This window comes from Mobula birostris, chromosome 4 (genome assembly GCF_030028105.1).
Source record: "Mobula birostris isolate sMobBir1 chromosome 4, sMobBir1.hap1, whole genome shotgun sequence".
Lineage (NCBI taxonomy): Eukaryota > Metazoa > Chordata > Chondrichthyes > Myliobatiformes > Myliobatidae > Mobula > Mobula birostris.
This window is the reverse complement of record NC_092373.1, coordinates 13,350,484-13,368,024: the sequence shown is the minus strand read 5'-3', so window position 1 is coordinate 13,368,024 and position 17,541 is coordinate 13,350,484. Positions and strand designations below refer to the sequence as shown.

At 43.2% G+C, this 17,541-nt stretch overlaps 1 protein-coding gene across 3 annotated transcripts in view; it reads left to right on the top strand.

Moving 5' to 3' along the window:
• Positions 1 to 5,804: 5,804 nt before the first annotated feature.
• The window catches only part of LOC140196167 (neprilysin-like), a 303,855-nt gene continuing 292,118 nt past the window's right edge, over positions 5,805 to 17,541 (top strand). Inside the window, exons 1-3 of one of the 3 annotated variants that reach the window (XM_072254924.1) lie at positions 5,805 to 6,017; positions 11,056 to 11,261; positions 17,235 to 17,270. In XM_072254924.1, the coding sequence (XP_072111025.1) occupies positions 11,099 to 11,261; positions 17,235 to 17,270 (199 nt within the window). In that variant the 5' untranslated portion in view covers positions 5,805 to 6,017; positions 11,056 to 11,098. Of the gene's footprint in view, positions 6,018 to 6,309; positions 6,546 to 9,484; positions 9,730 to 11,055; positions 11,262 to 17,234; positions 17,271 to 17,541 lie in introns of those variants that run through there. The other 2 variants (XM_072254921.1, XM_072254923.1) reach the window with 2 other exon arrangements.

Genomic DNA, 17,541 nt, shown 5'->3' with positions numbered 1-17,541 from the left:
AAAATCAATGGGAAGTTAGATGCTTGGGAAGTTTTTAAGAGCCAACAGAAGGCAACCAAAAGTCATTAGGAAGGTGAAGTTGGAGTACAAAAGAAAGCTAGCCAACAATATTAAAGAGGATACCAAAAGTTTCTTCAGATACATAAAGTATAAAAGAGAGGTGAGAGTGGATATCAGGCAGCTGGAAAACAATGCTGTAGAGGTAGTAATGGGAGATAAGGAAATTGCAGATGTACTAAATAAGTATTTTGCATCAGCCTTCACTATGCTGGAAGTTCGAGGTGTCAGGTGTCAGAAGTGTATGAAGATGCCATTACTAGGGAAAAAGTTCTTGGGAAACTGAAAGGTCTGAAGGCAAATAAGTCACCTGGACTAGATGATGCGCACGACAGGATTCTGAAAGAGATGGTTGAAAAGATTGTGGAGGCATTAGTAATGATCTTTCAAGAATCACTATATTCTGAATTGGTTCTGCAATACTGGAAAATTGCAAATGTCACTCTACTCTTCAAGTAGGGAGAAAGGAAATTACACATCAGTTAGTCTGACCTCAGTGGTTGGGAATATATTGGAATCAATCGTTAAGGATATGGTTTGGGGGTCTTTGGAAGCACATGATAAAATAAGCCATAGTCAGCATGGTTTCCACAAGAAAAAATATTGCCTGACAAAACTGTTGTAATTCTTTGAAGAAATAACAAGCAGGAGAGACAAAGGAGAATCGGTCGATATTGTGTACTTGGATTTTAAGAAGGCCTTTAACAAGATTCCACACATGAGGCTGCTGAACAAGTTAAGATCCCATGGAATTATAGGAAAGATTTGAGCATGGATAAAGCAGTGGCTGATTGTCAGGAAGCAAAGACTGGAAATAAAGGGAATCTTTCCTGTTTGGCTGCCAGTGACTAGTGGTGTTCTACAGGGGACTGTGTTGCGACCACTTTGTTTAATGTTAGCTGTCAACAATTTGGTTGACAGAATTGATGGCTTTGTTGCAAAGTTTGCAGGTGATACGATGATAGGTGGCGGGGCAGGCAGTCTTGAGGAAGTAGAGAGACTACAGAAGGATGTAGGCAGATTAGCAGAATGCAAAGAAATGACAGATGGAATACAGTGTCGGGAAGTGTATGGACCTGCTCTTCGGTAGAAGGAGTAAAAGAGTATACTATTTTTTAAATGGAAAGAAAATTCAAAAATCTGAGGTGCAAAGGGACTTGTGAGTCATTGTGCAGGATTCCCTAAAGGTTAATTTGCAGGTTGAGTCTGTGATAAGGAAGGCAAATGTGATGTTAGCATTTGTTCCAAGAGGACTAGAATGTAAAAGCAAAAATATAATGTTGAGACTTTATAAAGCACTGGTGAGGCCACACTTGGAGTATTGTGACCACTTCTGAGCCCCTTGTCTTAGAACAGATGTGCTAACACTGGAGGGGGTTCAAAGGAGATTCACAAAAATGATTCCAGGATTTAATGACTTGTCATATGAAGAGTGTCTGATGGTTCTGGACCTGTATTCACTGGAATTCAAAAGAATGAGGGATGACCTCATTGAAACATATCAAATGGTGAAAGGCTTTGATAGAGAGGATGTGGAGAGGATGTTTCCTATGGTGGAAGAGTCTAGGACCAGAGGACAGAGCCTCAGAATAGAGGGGCATCCTTTTAGAACGGAGATGACAAAAAATTTCTTTAGCCAGAGAGTGGTGAATCTGTGGAATTCTTTGACACAGGCAGCTGTGGAGGCCAATTCTTTATGTATATTTAAGGCAGAGGTGGATTGGTCAGGGCATGTCAGGATACGGGGTGGAAGGCAGGAGATCGGGGCTGAGAGATAAAGTGGATCAGCATGATAAAATGGTGGACGATACTTGATAGGGCAAATGACCTAATTCTGCTCCTGTATCTTAATCGTCTGAAGGCAATGCTTTTTGAAGGTGCTATGGAGCTGGCTGAATTTACATGTTCTGTAGCTTTTTGTACACCAGTCATTGAAAGTGGGCATGCAGGTACAGCAGGCGTTGAAAAAGGCAAATGGTATGCTGGCATTCATAGCAAGAGGATTTGAGTACAGGAGCAGGGAGGTACTACTGCAGTTGTACAAGGCCTTGGAGAGACCACACCTGGAGTATTGTGTGCAGTTTTGGTCCCCTAATCTGAGGAAAGACATCCTCGCCATAGAGGGAGTACAAAGAAGGTTCACCAGATTGATTCCTGGGATGGCAGGACTTCCATATGATGAAAGACTGGATCGACTAGGCTTATACTCGTTGGAATTTAGAAGATTGAGGGGGGATCTTATTGAGATGTATAAAATTCTAAAGGGATTGGACAGGTTAGATGTAGGAAGATTGTTCCCGATGTTGGGGAAGTCCGGAAAGAGGGGTCACAGTTTGAGGATAAAGGGGAAGCCTTTTAGGACCGAGATTAGGAAAAACTTCTTCACACAGAGAATGGTGAATCCGTGGAATTCTCTGCCACAGGAAACAGTTGAGGCCAGTTCATTGGCTATGTTTAAGAGGGAGTTAGATATGGCCCTTGTGGCTGAAGGGATCAGGGGGTATGGAGGGAAGGCTGGGGCGGGGTTCTGAGTTGGATGATCAGCCATGATCATAATAAATGGCGGTGCAGGCTCGAAGGGCCGAATGGCCTACTCCTGCACCTATTTTCTATGTTTCTATGTTTCCAGTCCTCTGCAGTGGCCTGTCCACCAGATTAAAATTTAGATTTATTTATCATAGAAGATCTCCCCCCCCCCCCATTCTTCAACACTCCACTATGGTTGTAAGGAGAAGAGGGAATGTCCTGGATTGTGAGGGTCCTTACTGACGGATGTTGCCTTCTTGAGGCATTGCCACTTGAAGAGGGAACTGGCTGGGTCTACAGCCCTCTGAAGCCTTTTTCAATTCTGCATACTACATGCTCCAAACCAGGCAGTGATGCAACCAGTTAGAATGCCCTCCACTGTAAGAGCCCATCTCTCTGGAGCCAGCTCTTCATGGTTGCAGACATCGATCATGAAAATCTTATTTACAGATAAGATAAAGGTAGCACAGTGGTGTAGCTGGTTGGCCTGATTTCAGTCCTGACCATGGGTGCTGTCTCTGTGGAATTTGCATGTATTCCACATGATCATGAGTGTTTCTTCCAGGTGCACAGATCCCAAAAATCTACATCTCAGTTCTAAAGAGATGTCTTTTTTATTCTGAGACTGTACCCTGAGATCCTAGACTCTCCTTCTAATGGAATCATTCTCTCTATGTTCATGCTAAACAAAGTCCAAAGTTCAAAGTAAATTTATTGTCAAAGTATGTATACACACAGTGGCCAAATTATTATTTACACCTGCACATCTGCTTGCTAATGCAAATATCTAATCAGTCAATCATGTGGCAAGAACTCCATCTTGGCCTTTCAAGATTCATAAGGTTTCAATGAGATCCCCTCCCCGCATTCTTCTAAATTCCAGCGAGTACAGAAACAGAGCTATGAAATGTTTCTCGTATGATAACTCTTTCATTCTCAGAGTCATCCTTGTGAACCTCCCCTGAACGCTCTCCAATGTCAGCACATCGTTTCTTAGATGAGGAGCCCAAAACTGTTCACAATACTCAAGGTGAAGCCTCATCAGTGTCTTATAAAGTCTCTGCATCACATCCCTGCTCTTATATTTGAGACCTCTTGAAATGAATGCTAACATTGCATTTACCTTCCTCACCACTGACTCTATCTGCAAGTTAACCTTTAGGGTGTTCTGCACAAGGACTCCCAAGTCTCTTTGCATTTCAGATTTTTGCATTTTCTTCCCTTTCTGAAAATAGTCTGCACCTTTACTTCTTCTACCAAAATGCATGGCCATGCATTTTCCAACATTGTATTTTATTTGCCACTTTCTTGCCATTCTCCTAATCTGTCTAAGTCCTTCTGCAGCCTACCTGTTTCCTCAACACTACCTGCCCTCCGCTACCAATCTTCGTATCATCTGCAAACTTGGCAACAAAGCCATCTATTCCATCATCTAAATCTTTGACATACAGCATCAAAAGAAGCAGTCCCAACACTGACTCTTGCAGAACACCACTAGTTACTGGCAGCCAACCAGAAATGGATCCTTTTATTCCCACTCATTGCATCCTGTTAATCAGCCAATGCACCAACCATACCAGTAACTTTCCTGTAATACCATAAGCTCTTAATTTGGAAAACAGCCTCATGTGTCGCACCTTGTCAAAGGCCTTCTGAAAGTCCAAATATACAACATCCACTGCATCCCCTTTATCTATTCTACTGGTGATCTCCTCAAAGAATTCCAACAGGTTTATCAGGCAAGACTTTCCATTAAGGAAACCATGCCGACTTTGTCCTATTTTATCCTTTGTCACCATGTATTCCATAACCTCATCCTTAAGAAATGACTCCAACATCTTCCCAACCACTGAGGTCAGGCTAACTGGTCTATAATTTTCTTTCTGCTGCCTTTCTCCTTTCTTGGAGAGTGGAGTGACATTTGCAATTTTCCAGTCCTCTGACACCATGCCAGAGTCCAATGATTTTTGAAAGATCATTTCTAGTGCCTCCACGGTCTCTACTGCTACCTCTTTCAGAACCCTAGGGTGCAGTTCATTTGGTCTGGGTGGCTTATGTACCTTTAGGTCTTTCAGCTTGTTGAGCACCTTCTCCCTTGTAAAAGAAACTGCACTCGCTTCTCTTCCCTCACACCCTTCAACATCTGGCACACTGCTAGTGCCTACTACAGTGAAAACTGATGCAAGATACTCATTTAGTTCGTCTGCCTTCTCCTTGTCCCCAGTTATTATTTCTCCGGCCTCATTTTCTGGTGTTCCTATATCCACTCTAACTTCTCTTTTATTTTTTACATACTTGAAAAAGCTTTTACCATCCACTTTGATATTGTCTGCTAGCTTCCTTTCACATTTCATCTTTTCCCTCCTAATGATTCCTTTAGTTGTTCTCTGTAGGTTTTAAAAAGTTTCCCAATCCTCTGTCTTCTCACTATCTTTTGTTTCGTTGTATGCCATCTCTTTTGCTTTTACATTAGTTTTGACTTCCCTTGTCAGCCAGTATGATACTATTTTGCCATTTGAGTATTTCTTTGCTTTTGGAATACATCTATCCTGCACCTTCCTAATTTTTTTCCAGAATCTCATGCCATTGCTGCTCTGCTGTCATCCCTGCCAGCATCTCCTTCCATTTACTTCGGCCAACTCCTCTCTCATACCACTGTAATTTCCTTCACTCCACTGAAATATACTACAGCTGCATCAGACTTCAGTTTCTCCCTATCACATTTCAAGTTGATCTCAATCATATTGTTATCACTATCTTCAAAGGGTTCTTTTACCTTAAGCTCCCTAATCACCTCCAGTTCATTACATAACACCCAGTCCAGTATAGTCCATCCCCTAGCAGGCTCAATGACAAACTGCTCTAAAATGCCGCTTTGTAGGCTTTCAACAAACTTACTCTCTTGAGATCCATTGCCAACCTTATTTTCCCAATCTACCTGTATGTTGAAATCTCAATGACTATCATAACATTGCCTTTTTGATATGCCTTTTCTAATTCCATTTATAGTTTGTGGTCCACATCCCAGCTTCTGTTGGGAGGCCTGTATATAACTGCCATCGGGGTCATTTTACCCTTGCAGTCTCTCTCTCTCTCTTCCTCCCCAAACCACCATCCTCCCGCCTCCCACGCAAGTGCAGCTGGACCCGCCGATTTCTTCCAACAGGGGGTGTTTCGCTCCAGCATCTGCGGTCTCCATATCTCCAGCTGGAGGAACTCAGTGGGTCAGGGAGTTTGTGGGGAGAAGCCCTGTATGAGATGCCGAGTCGTTCCAGCAGTTTGTGTATTTCTTGACGAGAGAGAAGGATTATGCGAAGATGCAAATGAGGTTTTATGTCTTGCTGTTAAGGACTCTTCGACGCAGTCTAAATGTTAACGGCCAGAGAGTGGGTTGCGAATGGATAGTTTGCAAACGCCCAGAGCTGATGGAGTCGGTAAGGCCGTCGTTAGATGAAACCAGTACCGATCGAAACCTGCGCCAAAAGAATTTAACGGATTCTTGAAGGCAGACAATCCTCTTCCTTCTCCTCCTCCTTGTCCAGCACCACCAGCCCCCATTGCACCAACCCCCTACGATAATTTTAACCGTGCTGAGCATGCATGGCGCACAGCTGGAGAAATAAGCGCAGGATCGCCTCTGGGAAATGAATTCCGCTTGACAAGTGCTGGTGGATTACGAACTTCCATGTGACGGTGGGGAGGGAGGGAGGGAGAGGGAGAGAGAGAGAGAGAGGAAGATAGAGAGAAGGGCAGAGAGAAGGAGAGGCAGATATATATATAGAGAGAGAGAGAGAGCGAGAGAGAGAAAGCGAGAGAGGAGAGAGGGAGGTCTGGGCTAAAGTTTAAAGCTGCTCTCTTCGCCCTCCTTTTAATTTGTGTTGGAATTTGAGGAAATTATCACCTGGAAGAGACTAATGCCTGTGCCCCGCGTCCTATTGGCCACTGATCTCCAATGACACCCGGTGAGTTCGCGAGTGTAAGCGAGCGGAACTGAGACGTTTTGTATTTATATACATGTTTTGCTTATTATTTTCAAAGTGTTTAAAATCCTGAGTCGTGATTTGCATTTGGTTTAAAGACATTAGTTCCAATTTATTTCCGTGGAGACCTGTTGCACATGCAAAGTACAGCATTGTGTATCTTAAATGTTTAATGGTTTATAGTAAATTATCACGCAAGCGTGAATTCTGTCGGTCTCAAGCATGACAAACCTCTGGGTAACATTAAACAGGTTGAGGAGTATTTTGGTTAGGTTTACATCATTTCATCTCTAACTGAGGGATTGGGACGTGGGGGGGTATTGTCAGTAGTACTGGAGCAGAGCTGGGGTTAGTGTCTTCAATATTTACCTGTGTTTCTGCCCTCCGGCTCGATGGGACCCCAAGGAATTTACCCGTGTTGTGTTCACCTCGGGATATTAAGGACGTCTGTGCCCAGGGTGAGTGTAATCTGGGCCTCGTGTTGTAAACTGCTGTCACGGAGAGGCAAGTTCTTCCACCCGCCACCCTCTGTACAGAAGGTGCGAGAACGTAGTGACCTTTGCCCAGTTCTGCCTGAACTCATTGCCTCTCAGCGAGAAGGTGAATTCTTCCGCTCAGAAAAGGCGTAAACCTCAGCGTCAGCCTCAGGGACAAGTGGTTGGAAATGTACCAACGGGAGGTGTCTGGGTTGCGAATCCCCCTAGATCCGTTTCACACTAATCTCACACCCACAATTTATTTCTCTCCCGTCTCCTCGACTCTCCGTGAACTTGGTCTAAAATTGACCGCAGGGGATTTCCATTCGTCTGGCGTCTTGAGCCGCCATCTCCCCATGTGACCGGCTAGTCAGCAATCTTTCGCCAGCGTTAGTTTGAAAAATTACCGCTCCTTTCTGGCAGGATACTTGGTAGTGTGGAGGAGCAGAGGGATCTGGGGGTACATGTCCACAGATCCCTGAAAGTTGCCTCTCAGGTAGATAAGGTAGTTGAGAAAGCTTATGAGGTGTTAGCTTTCATAAATCGAGGGTAGAGTTTAAGAGTCATGAGGTAATGATGCAGCTCTATAAAACTCTGGTTAGGCCACACTTGGAGTACTGTGTCCAGTTCTGGTCGCCTCACTATAGGAAGGATGTGGAAGCATTGGAAAGGGTACAGAGGAGATTTACCAGGATGCTGCCTGGTTTAGAGAGTATGCATTATGATCAGAGATTAATGGAGCTAGGGCTTTACTCTTTGGAGAGAAGGAGGATGAGAGGAGACATGATAGAGGTATACAAGATATTAAGAGGAATAGATAGAGCGGACAGCCAGCGCCTCTTCCCCAGGGCACCACTGCTCAATACAAGAGGACATGGCTTTAAGGGAAGGGGTGGGAAGTTCAAGGGGGATATTAGAGGAAGGTTTTTTTACTGAGAGAGTGGTTGGTGCGTGGAATGCACTGCCTGAGTCAGTGGTGGAGGCAGATACACTCGTGAAGTTTAAGAGACTACTAGACAAGTATAGGGAGTTACATGGGAGGCAGGGTTTAAGGGTCGGCACAACATTGTGGGCCGAAGGGCCTGTACTGTGCTGTACTGTTCTATGTTCTATGTTCTATTCCTTACTCACTTGGTAACCTTGAAAGCAGCAACACCACTAAAGTTACTCTCGGACTCTTGCTCGGAGAGATCCCTGCTGTCTCTAGCAAGCGGAGGAGACGTCTCCAATCTGCAATTCGCATTTCCAAAGGGAAGATGGTTAAATTAGTAGATTACCGTAGTACCCGCAATATAACTAATCATGGACATTATTTATTAGGGTAAAGTACGGACTACTATAAGATAAAACATTTCAAATTTGTTTTATTAAATCTACCCTACTCGCAAACAAGGGATGCCGAATAATTTTTAAAATAGCCACTTATATTAAGGAGATACAGGAGCCACGCCGCTTTAGGTCCCACACCACCAGGTTCAGAACAATTATTACTCTTGAACAATCAGGCTCCTGAATCAGTGTGGATAGCTTCACTCACCTCAATACTGTACTGATCCCACAACTTAGATACTCACTTTTAAAGTCTCTACAACTCATATTCTCAATATTATCTATTATTTCATCGTTTATTTATTATTTTTCCCGTATTTGCAGTTTTCCTCTTTTCACATTGTTGTTTGTCAGTCTTTGCTTTGTGTGTAGTTTTTCATTGATTCTATTGTACTTTGTTCTTCTGTGAAATCCCTCATGACAATGAATGTCGGGGAAGTATATGACATAAATGTACTTTGATAATCATTTACTTTGAACTTTGAACCTGTATTTTGCCGTTCATCGCAGTAAAGTGTACCAGGCGCTTCAAAGCTATCTGTAATTTCGGAATCTCAAATTCTGAAAAACGAGCAGCCCAGGTAACCTTTTAAAACCTTCCGCCATGGCGCCTTCTTATCGTCGCGGGATTGGGGATGTGCAGAAGAACCTAGCAACACTATTCCATCACATCCTTGTTTATTTTCTTCCTAATCTAAACAAAATCAAAGTGTATTATCGCATGAACGATTCCTACGAGATTTTTACCCCGAGCAGCACGCACAAAATGCTGAAGGAACTCAGCAGGTCAGGCAGCGTCTATGGAAATAAATACAGTTGACGTTTCGACCCGAGACCACTGGCTGAAAGGTCTCGGCCAGAAACGTCAACTGTTTATTCATTTCCATAGATGCTGCCTGACCTGCTGAGCTCCTCCAGCATTTGGTGTGTGTACTGCTCTGGATTTCCAGCATCTGCAGAATCTCTTGTGTTTGCGATTTTTACCCGTCTGATATTTAGGATAAGTTAGCCCACCCGTACTACTTTGGAAGCGTTCGGATCGATTTACACCCATCCACAATCCTCGTTCATTCCTCTTCACATCACGTCCCTACAGTGAATTCACCCACACCCCTCCCCAACCGGTCTTGCCTACAGCGAGCGCAGTTTGCGCAAGTTTATGAAACTTAATTGAAACGCTGATTGGGTGTATGTCGGAACCAACAGTGGCCGATCTTTAACCCTCGTCCTGGTGTCTAAATGACTGTTACACATTTTCTACTCTATCACTCGACTGCGGAAGGTGGATGATTGAAACAGACTAATTGTCTGCTGCAACATTCCTGCTCTCCAGTAAATAAACTGAATCTGGTCAGCACAGTGTAAGTACTCAGAACCCGGGGACACCTCGGTAATTACTGAAGTGTTCATTTCTAAATTCCTCGGACTCCAACAGACAAAGCAAGTTTTTAAACGCTTTTAACTATGAACAAATCTCATTAGATTAATGCATTGGAATGTTAAATTCTATATGATTTTGCAATGATTTCAACGTTACTAATGTCAGAGAGTAACTTCCACCCGAATGACTTTAAATGCAGCTGTTTATTTGAAACCAAATTAGTTTGTATTTTATTGCTATTTATTCAGGATAGTTTGACTAGGGAAGTTATTAAATGCAAGCGCTCACTGCGCTATTTCACTAACTTGCTTTTAAGCAAACCTATCACCCCAGCTGAAGCACAGGCCGCCAGCAGCAGCTCACTGGCTCTGTCCTTGACCAGTCTTTCAAATTGCCCCCAAATGTAGCCCGTCTTCTTCCTTCCTCTCCCAGGGATGTGTCTTTACAGCATCTGTTGGTGTTCCCACTGCTGTGCGTCCCCCACCCCCAAAGGGTTAATAGCCCCATGTCCAACCCTCTTCCTTTCGAAGCCGGGTCGGGACCATCGGTGGCGAAGTTGTACTTTCACGAGGTTTATTTACTATATGGGACTGCGAGAGGTTTCTAGCGGAAAGTCACACCGCTTATTCGAGATTCGCAACGAGTTCAAGTCGATGTCATCGAGTTTTTGAACATAAGTTTTTGATAGTTCTGGTCTTAAAAAAAAACTAGCCCGACAGGTGCCATAATCAGAGTCATAGAACACTCCCGGCCCATCTAGTCCGTGCCGAACTCTTAATCTGCCTAGTCGTATCGAACTGAACCTTGACCAAAGCCCTCTATACCCCTCTCACCCATGTACCTATCCAAGTTTCTTTTAAAATATTAAAATCCGCTGGCATCTTGTTCCACAGCCTCGCCAGCCCTTGAGTGAAGAACTCCCCCCTCCTGTTCCCCTTAAACATTTCACCTTTCATCTTTAACCCAGGGCATTTAGCTGCAGTCTCACCCAACCTCAGTGGAAAAAAAAGCCTGCTTGCTTTCACCCTCTCTGTATAATTTTGTATGCCCTTTATCAAATCTCCGCTCATTCTTGTAGATTCCGGAGAAAAATTTCTAACCTATTCCAATAATAAATATTGAACCAATTATATAATGAAGCAATAATCTTCAATCCCCAAATAAAAGTGATGGATAATTGTGTCTTTAGCAAGTGGAAACACCAAGACCTGGATAAACTCCGCAGCGGATCACCAATGTGAATCATTTGGGGGACGTTATTGGGATATTCAGGTCGGTAATATAGTGCTGTGTTTTGATCTTTCAGGGGCTAGCTCGCTCGCTGTGTCTTTGCCTTGCAGTTTCACGTTATGGGGAAATCTGATAGTCAAATGGACATGGTTGACGTGAACCCAGAAAAATCGAGGAGGTCGTTGAAATCGTGGAGCTCCTTGGAGATTGGACTGACCGTCATCGTGATCTTGCTCTTTATAGTGATCGTCAGCTTGATCGCGCTTTATGCAACTCGCAAAGGTAAGCGAAGCAAACTACTTTGCTATTCATTCATGCGTATGTGCGCTATGCATGCACACAATTGCGTGCGGATCATGCGCCTCTTGAAGGTAGCAGAAGATCACAAGACAACATTCGGCCCATTGACTCCACAATGATATTTTTTTTACATAGTGTGGTGGGTGGGTAGAATGCGCTGCCAGCGGTGGTGGTAGAGGCAGATACATTAGGGACACCTCTGTGTAAAAAAAAAATAACCTACATCTGACAGCCTCCAATCCCCTCTTGTATTAGCCATAACTGACCTGTGAAACAGACGCTAGCTGTTCAGTCTATCATTTTATACACCTCTATCAAGTCACTTCTCGTCCTCCTTTGTTCCAAAGCAAAAAGCCCCATCTCAACCAACATGCTCTCTAAACCAGGTGCATCCTGGTAAATCGTCTCTATACCCTTTCTAAAGTGACACACCTTTTATATAATGAATCGACCAGAACTGAACACAATACTCCAAGTGTGGTCTAACAGAGGTTTCATAGAGCATTATCTTGCTGCTCTTGAACTCAGTCTCCAGATTAACGAAGGCCAACTCACCACATGCCTTCTTAATCACCCTATCAACTTGCATGCCAACCTTGAGGGATCTATGGACATCGACACCAAGATCGCTCTGTTCCATCACACTGCTAAGAATCCTGCCATTAACCCTGTATTCCGCCTTCAAGTTCGACCTCCAAGGTGAATCACTACACACTTTTCTAGATTGAACTCCATCTGCCACTTTTCAGTCCAGCTACAACATGTCACTGTCCTGTTCTTACCTACAACAACCTTCTGCACTGTGCTCAACACCACTAATCTTTATATGACATGCTTCACCTTTCCACTTCCTCATCCAAGTCATTTACAAATATCACAAATTTATTCAACTTCTCTGATGCCTCAATATATTCCCCAATGTAATTTCTCTCATTTCAGTCTGTAAGGGACCCATATTAACTATCAGTGATCTTTTCCTTTTCACATATCAGTAAATACATGGACAATTTCTTTCTGGTTTTCCTGCATTCTCTAATTTTTGACATTCTACACCTATATTCTGTTTTCCCATTTGTTGATAAGCTCTTTGTCTTCCTTTTCTGAACTTCCTCATTCAGATCATTCGCTTCTTTTGGCAACAGTAGAAACCTTTTCCTTTATGCTTATATTATGTTTAACTTTACTTCCACTGTGTGTCCTGATTGTTTTGCATTAATGGGAGACGTAACCTACTACTGTCATGGTCCGGTCCATGAAGTCCGTGTTCCGATTCATGATCCGGTCCGTAGATACCGGACTCCGGGTCTTCTGGCTGTTCCTTGTTTCATTTGGGCTTAATCATTGGCACCTGATGCTTGTCTTGGGGCTGGAAATATAAGTGGCCCTGGGATCGTGTGTGGGTGCTGGTTTGTCTTGTCAGTATCCCCTTGGAGCAACCTGCTGGTGGAAGGCTAGGGCAGCCATTTGTGTTCTATGGGCCTGGTTGGAGGACCACTGCTTCATGGAGCCTTGTTGTCTCTAGTCAGAGCAGTCATTGTGGTATGGATTCAGCTGTTTCTGGGGCCAGCTGAGTGGCCATCAGCCACTCTAAGCAAGATATGGATTCATTTGTTTCTGTAGCCAGGCAAGGTTGCTGGCCGCCCTGAGACTTGGAACCACCCCAGACTGAGCTCCCTGTTCTTGCCTTTGTGGGGTAAGTCAGGCCGTCCTTGCTGTTACCCTGCGATTGGATCTGTCCTTGCCTCTGTTGGGTAACTCAGGCTGTCTTTGCTGTTACCTTGAGGCAGGACTGTTTTCTTCTCCTCCCCATCTGAATCCCTGACAGTTTCCTCAGTGGTTTACCTCGGCAGTCATCCCGGCCCAGTGTCCAAGGAAGGGGCCCAGGCCTGTGCTCTAAGAAGGAGTACCTCATCCAGCCCAGGAAAGCCTTGAAGAACCCAAGGCTCGAAGAACCCAAGCCTCATTCAGTCCTGTAGCCATGTCATGTCTTCGCCTAGTTCCAGAGTCTGAGCCTGAGTCAAGACCCAGGTTCTGGGTCCTTACCCAATCTCTGGCTTGAGGTCCACACCCAGGCTCCTAGTTCCCAGTTCCTTGTCCTGGTCCCACTTTCCCAGCCAAAGCCCTAGCCCAAGTCTGTGTTCCTGTCCCAGCTGTTGGTCTGTGTCCAGTCCAGTCCCTAACTCTAGTCCAGTCCAGTTCCCAGTACTTCAGTGTCTGTCTTGCATTTGGGTCCTCCTTCAGTGCCCCCATGTGTGACAACAACATATTAATTCTTTGAAAATTAATCATTGCTGATTTTCCATTATATTCTTTGTAATGTTTACTAGAGTCATGAGTTCTTTATTCAAACCCAACATTCTGGTTTTAGATTGAATTAAACCTTGGTATGAAATTTTATCACACTAAGATTACTGTTCCTTAAAGTTCAGTTAATCCTTTCTCACACACAATACTAGATTAAAAAAAAAAGCCTGATAATCAAACCAATACTGCAGCACACTTTCCTCTTTAGTTCTGATTGAACAACTGTATTGATGTAGATTCAGATTTTGGAGATTATATTAATATGACATATATTTAATAGGTATTATAATGAAAATATTATATATACTTGAGAAGCCATAAGACTATAAAACCATTTGACAGTTGAGCAGAATTAGGCCATTTGGCCCATCAAGGCTGGCTTATTATCCCTCTTAACCCCATTCTCCTGTCTACTCCTAGTAGCCTTTGATGCCCCTGCTAATCAAGAACTTATCAACCTCCACTTTTAAAATACCCAATGACTTGCCCTCCACGGCAATGAATTCTACAGATTCACAACCCTCTGGCTTAAAAAATTCCTCCTCATTTCTGTTCTAAAGGGATGTCCTATCCTTCTGCCGCTGTGCCCTCAGGTCATAGAACTGCCCTACTGTAAGATATTCATTCTTCTAAACTCCAGCTAGTATGGGCTCAGAGCCATCAGATACTCATCATATGTAAACCCTTTCATTCCTGGCATCATTCTCGTAAACCTGCTCTGGACCCTCTTCAATCCTTGCATGTCTTTTCTTAGATATGGGCCCGATACTGCTCAGAATACTCCAGATGTGGTCTGATCAATGCCTTGCAGACTCTCAATATTACATTTTTGATATCCTTGTATGAGTGATAGAGTTGTACCAGAATGGCCTTTCAGCCCATGACATATATGTGGAACTTCAGCCCATATGTGTGAATCTCATTCATCAACACCAGTAATTGAATAAACACTTAAAAGAGCAAAGTATATTTGTTATCAAAGTATGTATGCATCTATATACTACATCGAGATTCATTTTCTTTCAGTCATTCACAGTATATTCAAAGAAACACAAAATAATCAATTAAAAGCTACGCACAACAAAGATAGGTGAATATCAATGTGCAAGAGACAACAAACTGAGCAAATACAAAAACAAAATGATAATGATGACCCTGAGGGAGACATTCTCATGATCTGAGCAGACTAGATGTCGATAAGGAAGTGCCGAACTGGAGACCTCTTCCCAGAAACAGAGGGATTGCTTGTGGTAATATAGGATCAGATGGTTAAAACAAAAAAAATGATTAAAAATTCACAACAAAAAACCCAGTCAAAATGAAAATGCCAAGAGAAACCAGAAACAATCCTACACATCACAGGATCCTGCAGCAGTTTAACTCAATCTGATTACTTGCACAGACACAATCAAGTGGCAAACATGACTCACCAAAATCTTGTCACTACACAATAGCATTATACAATCAGGCCTACACAGCAATTTTTATGTAAATCTCCAGAAAGCCACAATACTAAACACCTCTTGAATAGTCTGAAAGTTCCTAGCAATTAAGAAATGAGTGTGCTTGGCTATGCCCATACCTCCAGTTTTACCAGCTTGAGCTGAGAAAAAAATAACAATAATAATAATAAATAAGCAATAAATATTGAGAATACGAGTCGTAAAAGTCCTTAAAAATGTGTCCATAGGTTCTGGAATTATTTTAGTGTTGACCTGAGTGAAGTTATCCATGCTGGTTTAGGAGGCTGATGGTTGAAGGGCAATAACTGTTCCTCAACCTGATGGTGTGGGACCTAAGGCTCCTGTACTTCCTTCCTGGTGGCAGCAGTGAGAAGACAGCATGGTCTGGATGATGGGGGTCCATAACGACGGACACTGCTTTCCCACAATAGCACTCCTTATTACTTCTATGGTCCCAGCTTCTTCCAACACAGAACTTTAAAGAGTTTAAACTGTTTATTAAATCCAGTAAGATTTCTGCATGTGTCATGCACTCAAGTCAGGCACAGGTAGAGTTGCAGGTTCTGGCCCTTCAGCCCATCATATCTGTGCCAACCATCACATAACTGACTATCCTAATCCCAAATACCAGCACTTGGTCAGTTGCCTGGTAATCGGGGTGGCATGGTAGCATAGCAGCAAGCGTAATGCATTACAGCAAGAGTGGTAACATTGATTGGGGTTTAATTTCTGCCACTGTTGTAAGGAGTTTGTGAGCATCAGGACAGGTACTTGAATGAGTAGGGCGGTAATGGATATAGAATTAATGTGGGCATTGGTAGGTGTAGATAGTGACGATGGTCGGAATAAACATAGAGGGCAGAATGGCCTATTTCAATGCTATACCACTCTATGCATCTATTAGCATCATTAGTAACTTTAGAATCCCATTTATTATCTTAATAATGCAGTGCCAGCGATTGGAGATCAATTCCCACCACTCTCTGCAGGGAGTATATACGTTCTTCCAATCGGTTTCTTCTGGGTGCTTCAGTTATTTCCCACATTCCAAAGTCATACGTGTTAGGGTTAGGAAGTTGTGGGCGTGCTATGTTTGCCCCGTAAGTGTAGTGCATTTGTGGCCTGCCTCCAGCACATCCTTGGATTGTGCTGGTCGTTGGCACAAGCAACTCATTTCACTTTAAGTTTCAATGCGCACGTGAAAAATAAAGCTAATCTCAAGATCAAAATGTATTCACATTCCATTCAGAATAATGTAAGTGATAGACTTTGAAATAGTTGTGCTATCACTCAAGTGGAGTATGATGGTCTCCTAAGGGGCTGTCTGTATGATGGTCTCCTAAGGGGTCCTCATGTGTCTGTAGAGGCCAATCTGGGATCCACATACTCTGGTGCAGTGAGGGCAAGAGTAAGTGGTGGCTCTGGTTACTGGTTGGTTCCTTTGGCTGTTCAGAATCTCTTTCACTGCTGCCGCTTGTTCTCTGTGGCACAGCAGTGGCCACTCTCGTGTAGAACAGCTCCCGCTTGAGTAGATTTCCTCCACGTGTATCTATTGAGTACAGATTTTAATTTGTTGAATTTCTTCAGGCTGATTTGGATGTTATCTTTGAACAATTTTCTTTGCCCACCAGGAGCTCTCTTGACCTTCCTTCAAATCGATCTGTTTGAGGAGTTGTGAGTTAGACATCTGGATGAAATGACCTATCCATTGGAACTGGTGTTCCTTTATAATGGTGGAGATGCCTCATCCAGTATGTTGGTCTTACTGTATCTTTCCTTCTAGCTGATCCTCAAAATCTTTTGTAAGGCTGTATGGTGGTTTGGTTCCAGGGCTTTCTGGAGACTATTTTAGGGGTCCCATGATTTAGACTAAGAGAGGAAACGTCTGTGCAAGTGATCATGCTTCTTCCACCAGGCCATCATGCTGACACAATTGTATTTCTATCTTATATTGATTATCCTGTTGTACATATTATCTATTATAAATTACTATAAATTGCACATTGCACATTTAGATGGAGAAGTAACGTAAAGATTTTTACTCATGTATATGAAGGATGTAAGTAATAAAGTCAATTCAGTTCATGCTTCATGGAAGTGTAGACGCCAGCGATTGTGCTGTCTGACTAATATTAGTGGCACTAGATTACTGGCTGTTTCTAACGTTCATTTTTCTATTTCCTTACAGATGAAACATGTACCACACCAGACTGTGTAAAATCAGGTAAGCTGAAAGGATGAACCATTTCAGAAATGTAGTGGTTAGTGCAATGCTATTACAGCTTGGGATGTTCCAGAGCCTGGAGTTCAATTCTGACACTAGACGTTACAGTCCAAAGAGGTACTGGTTAACAAGTTAAGTTGTCTGTGATTAGGCTACGGTTAAATAGGTGGGTTGCTGGGAGGAGCAGCTCATTAGTCTGGAAGGATCTGTTCCATGCTGTATCTCTAAAAATAATAATCCAACACCATCAGCCTTCCAGGAGAAGCAGCTC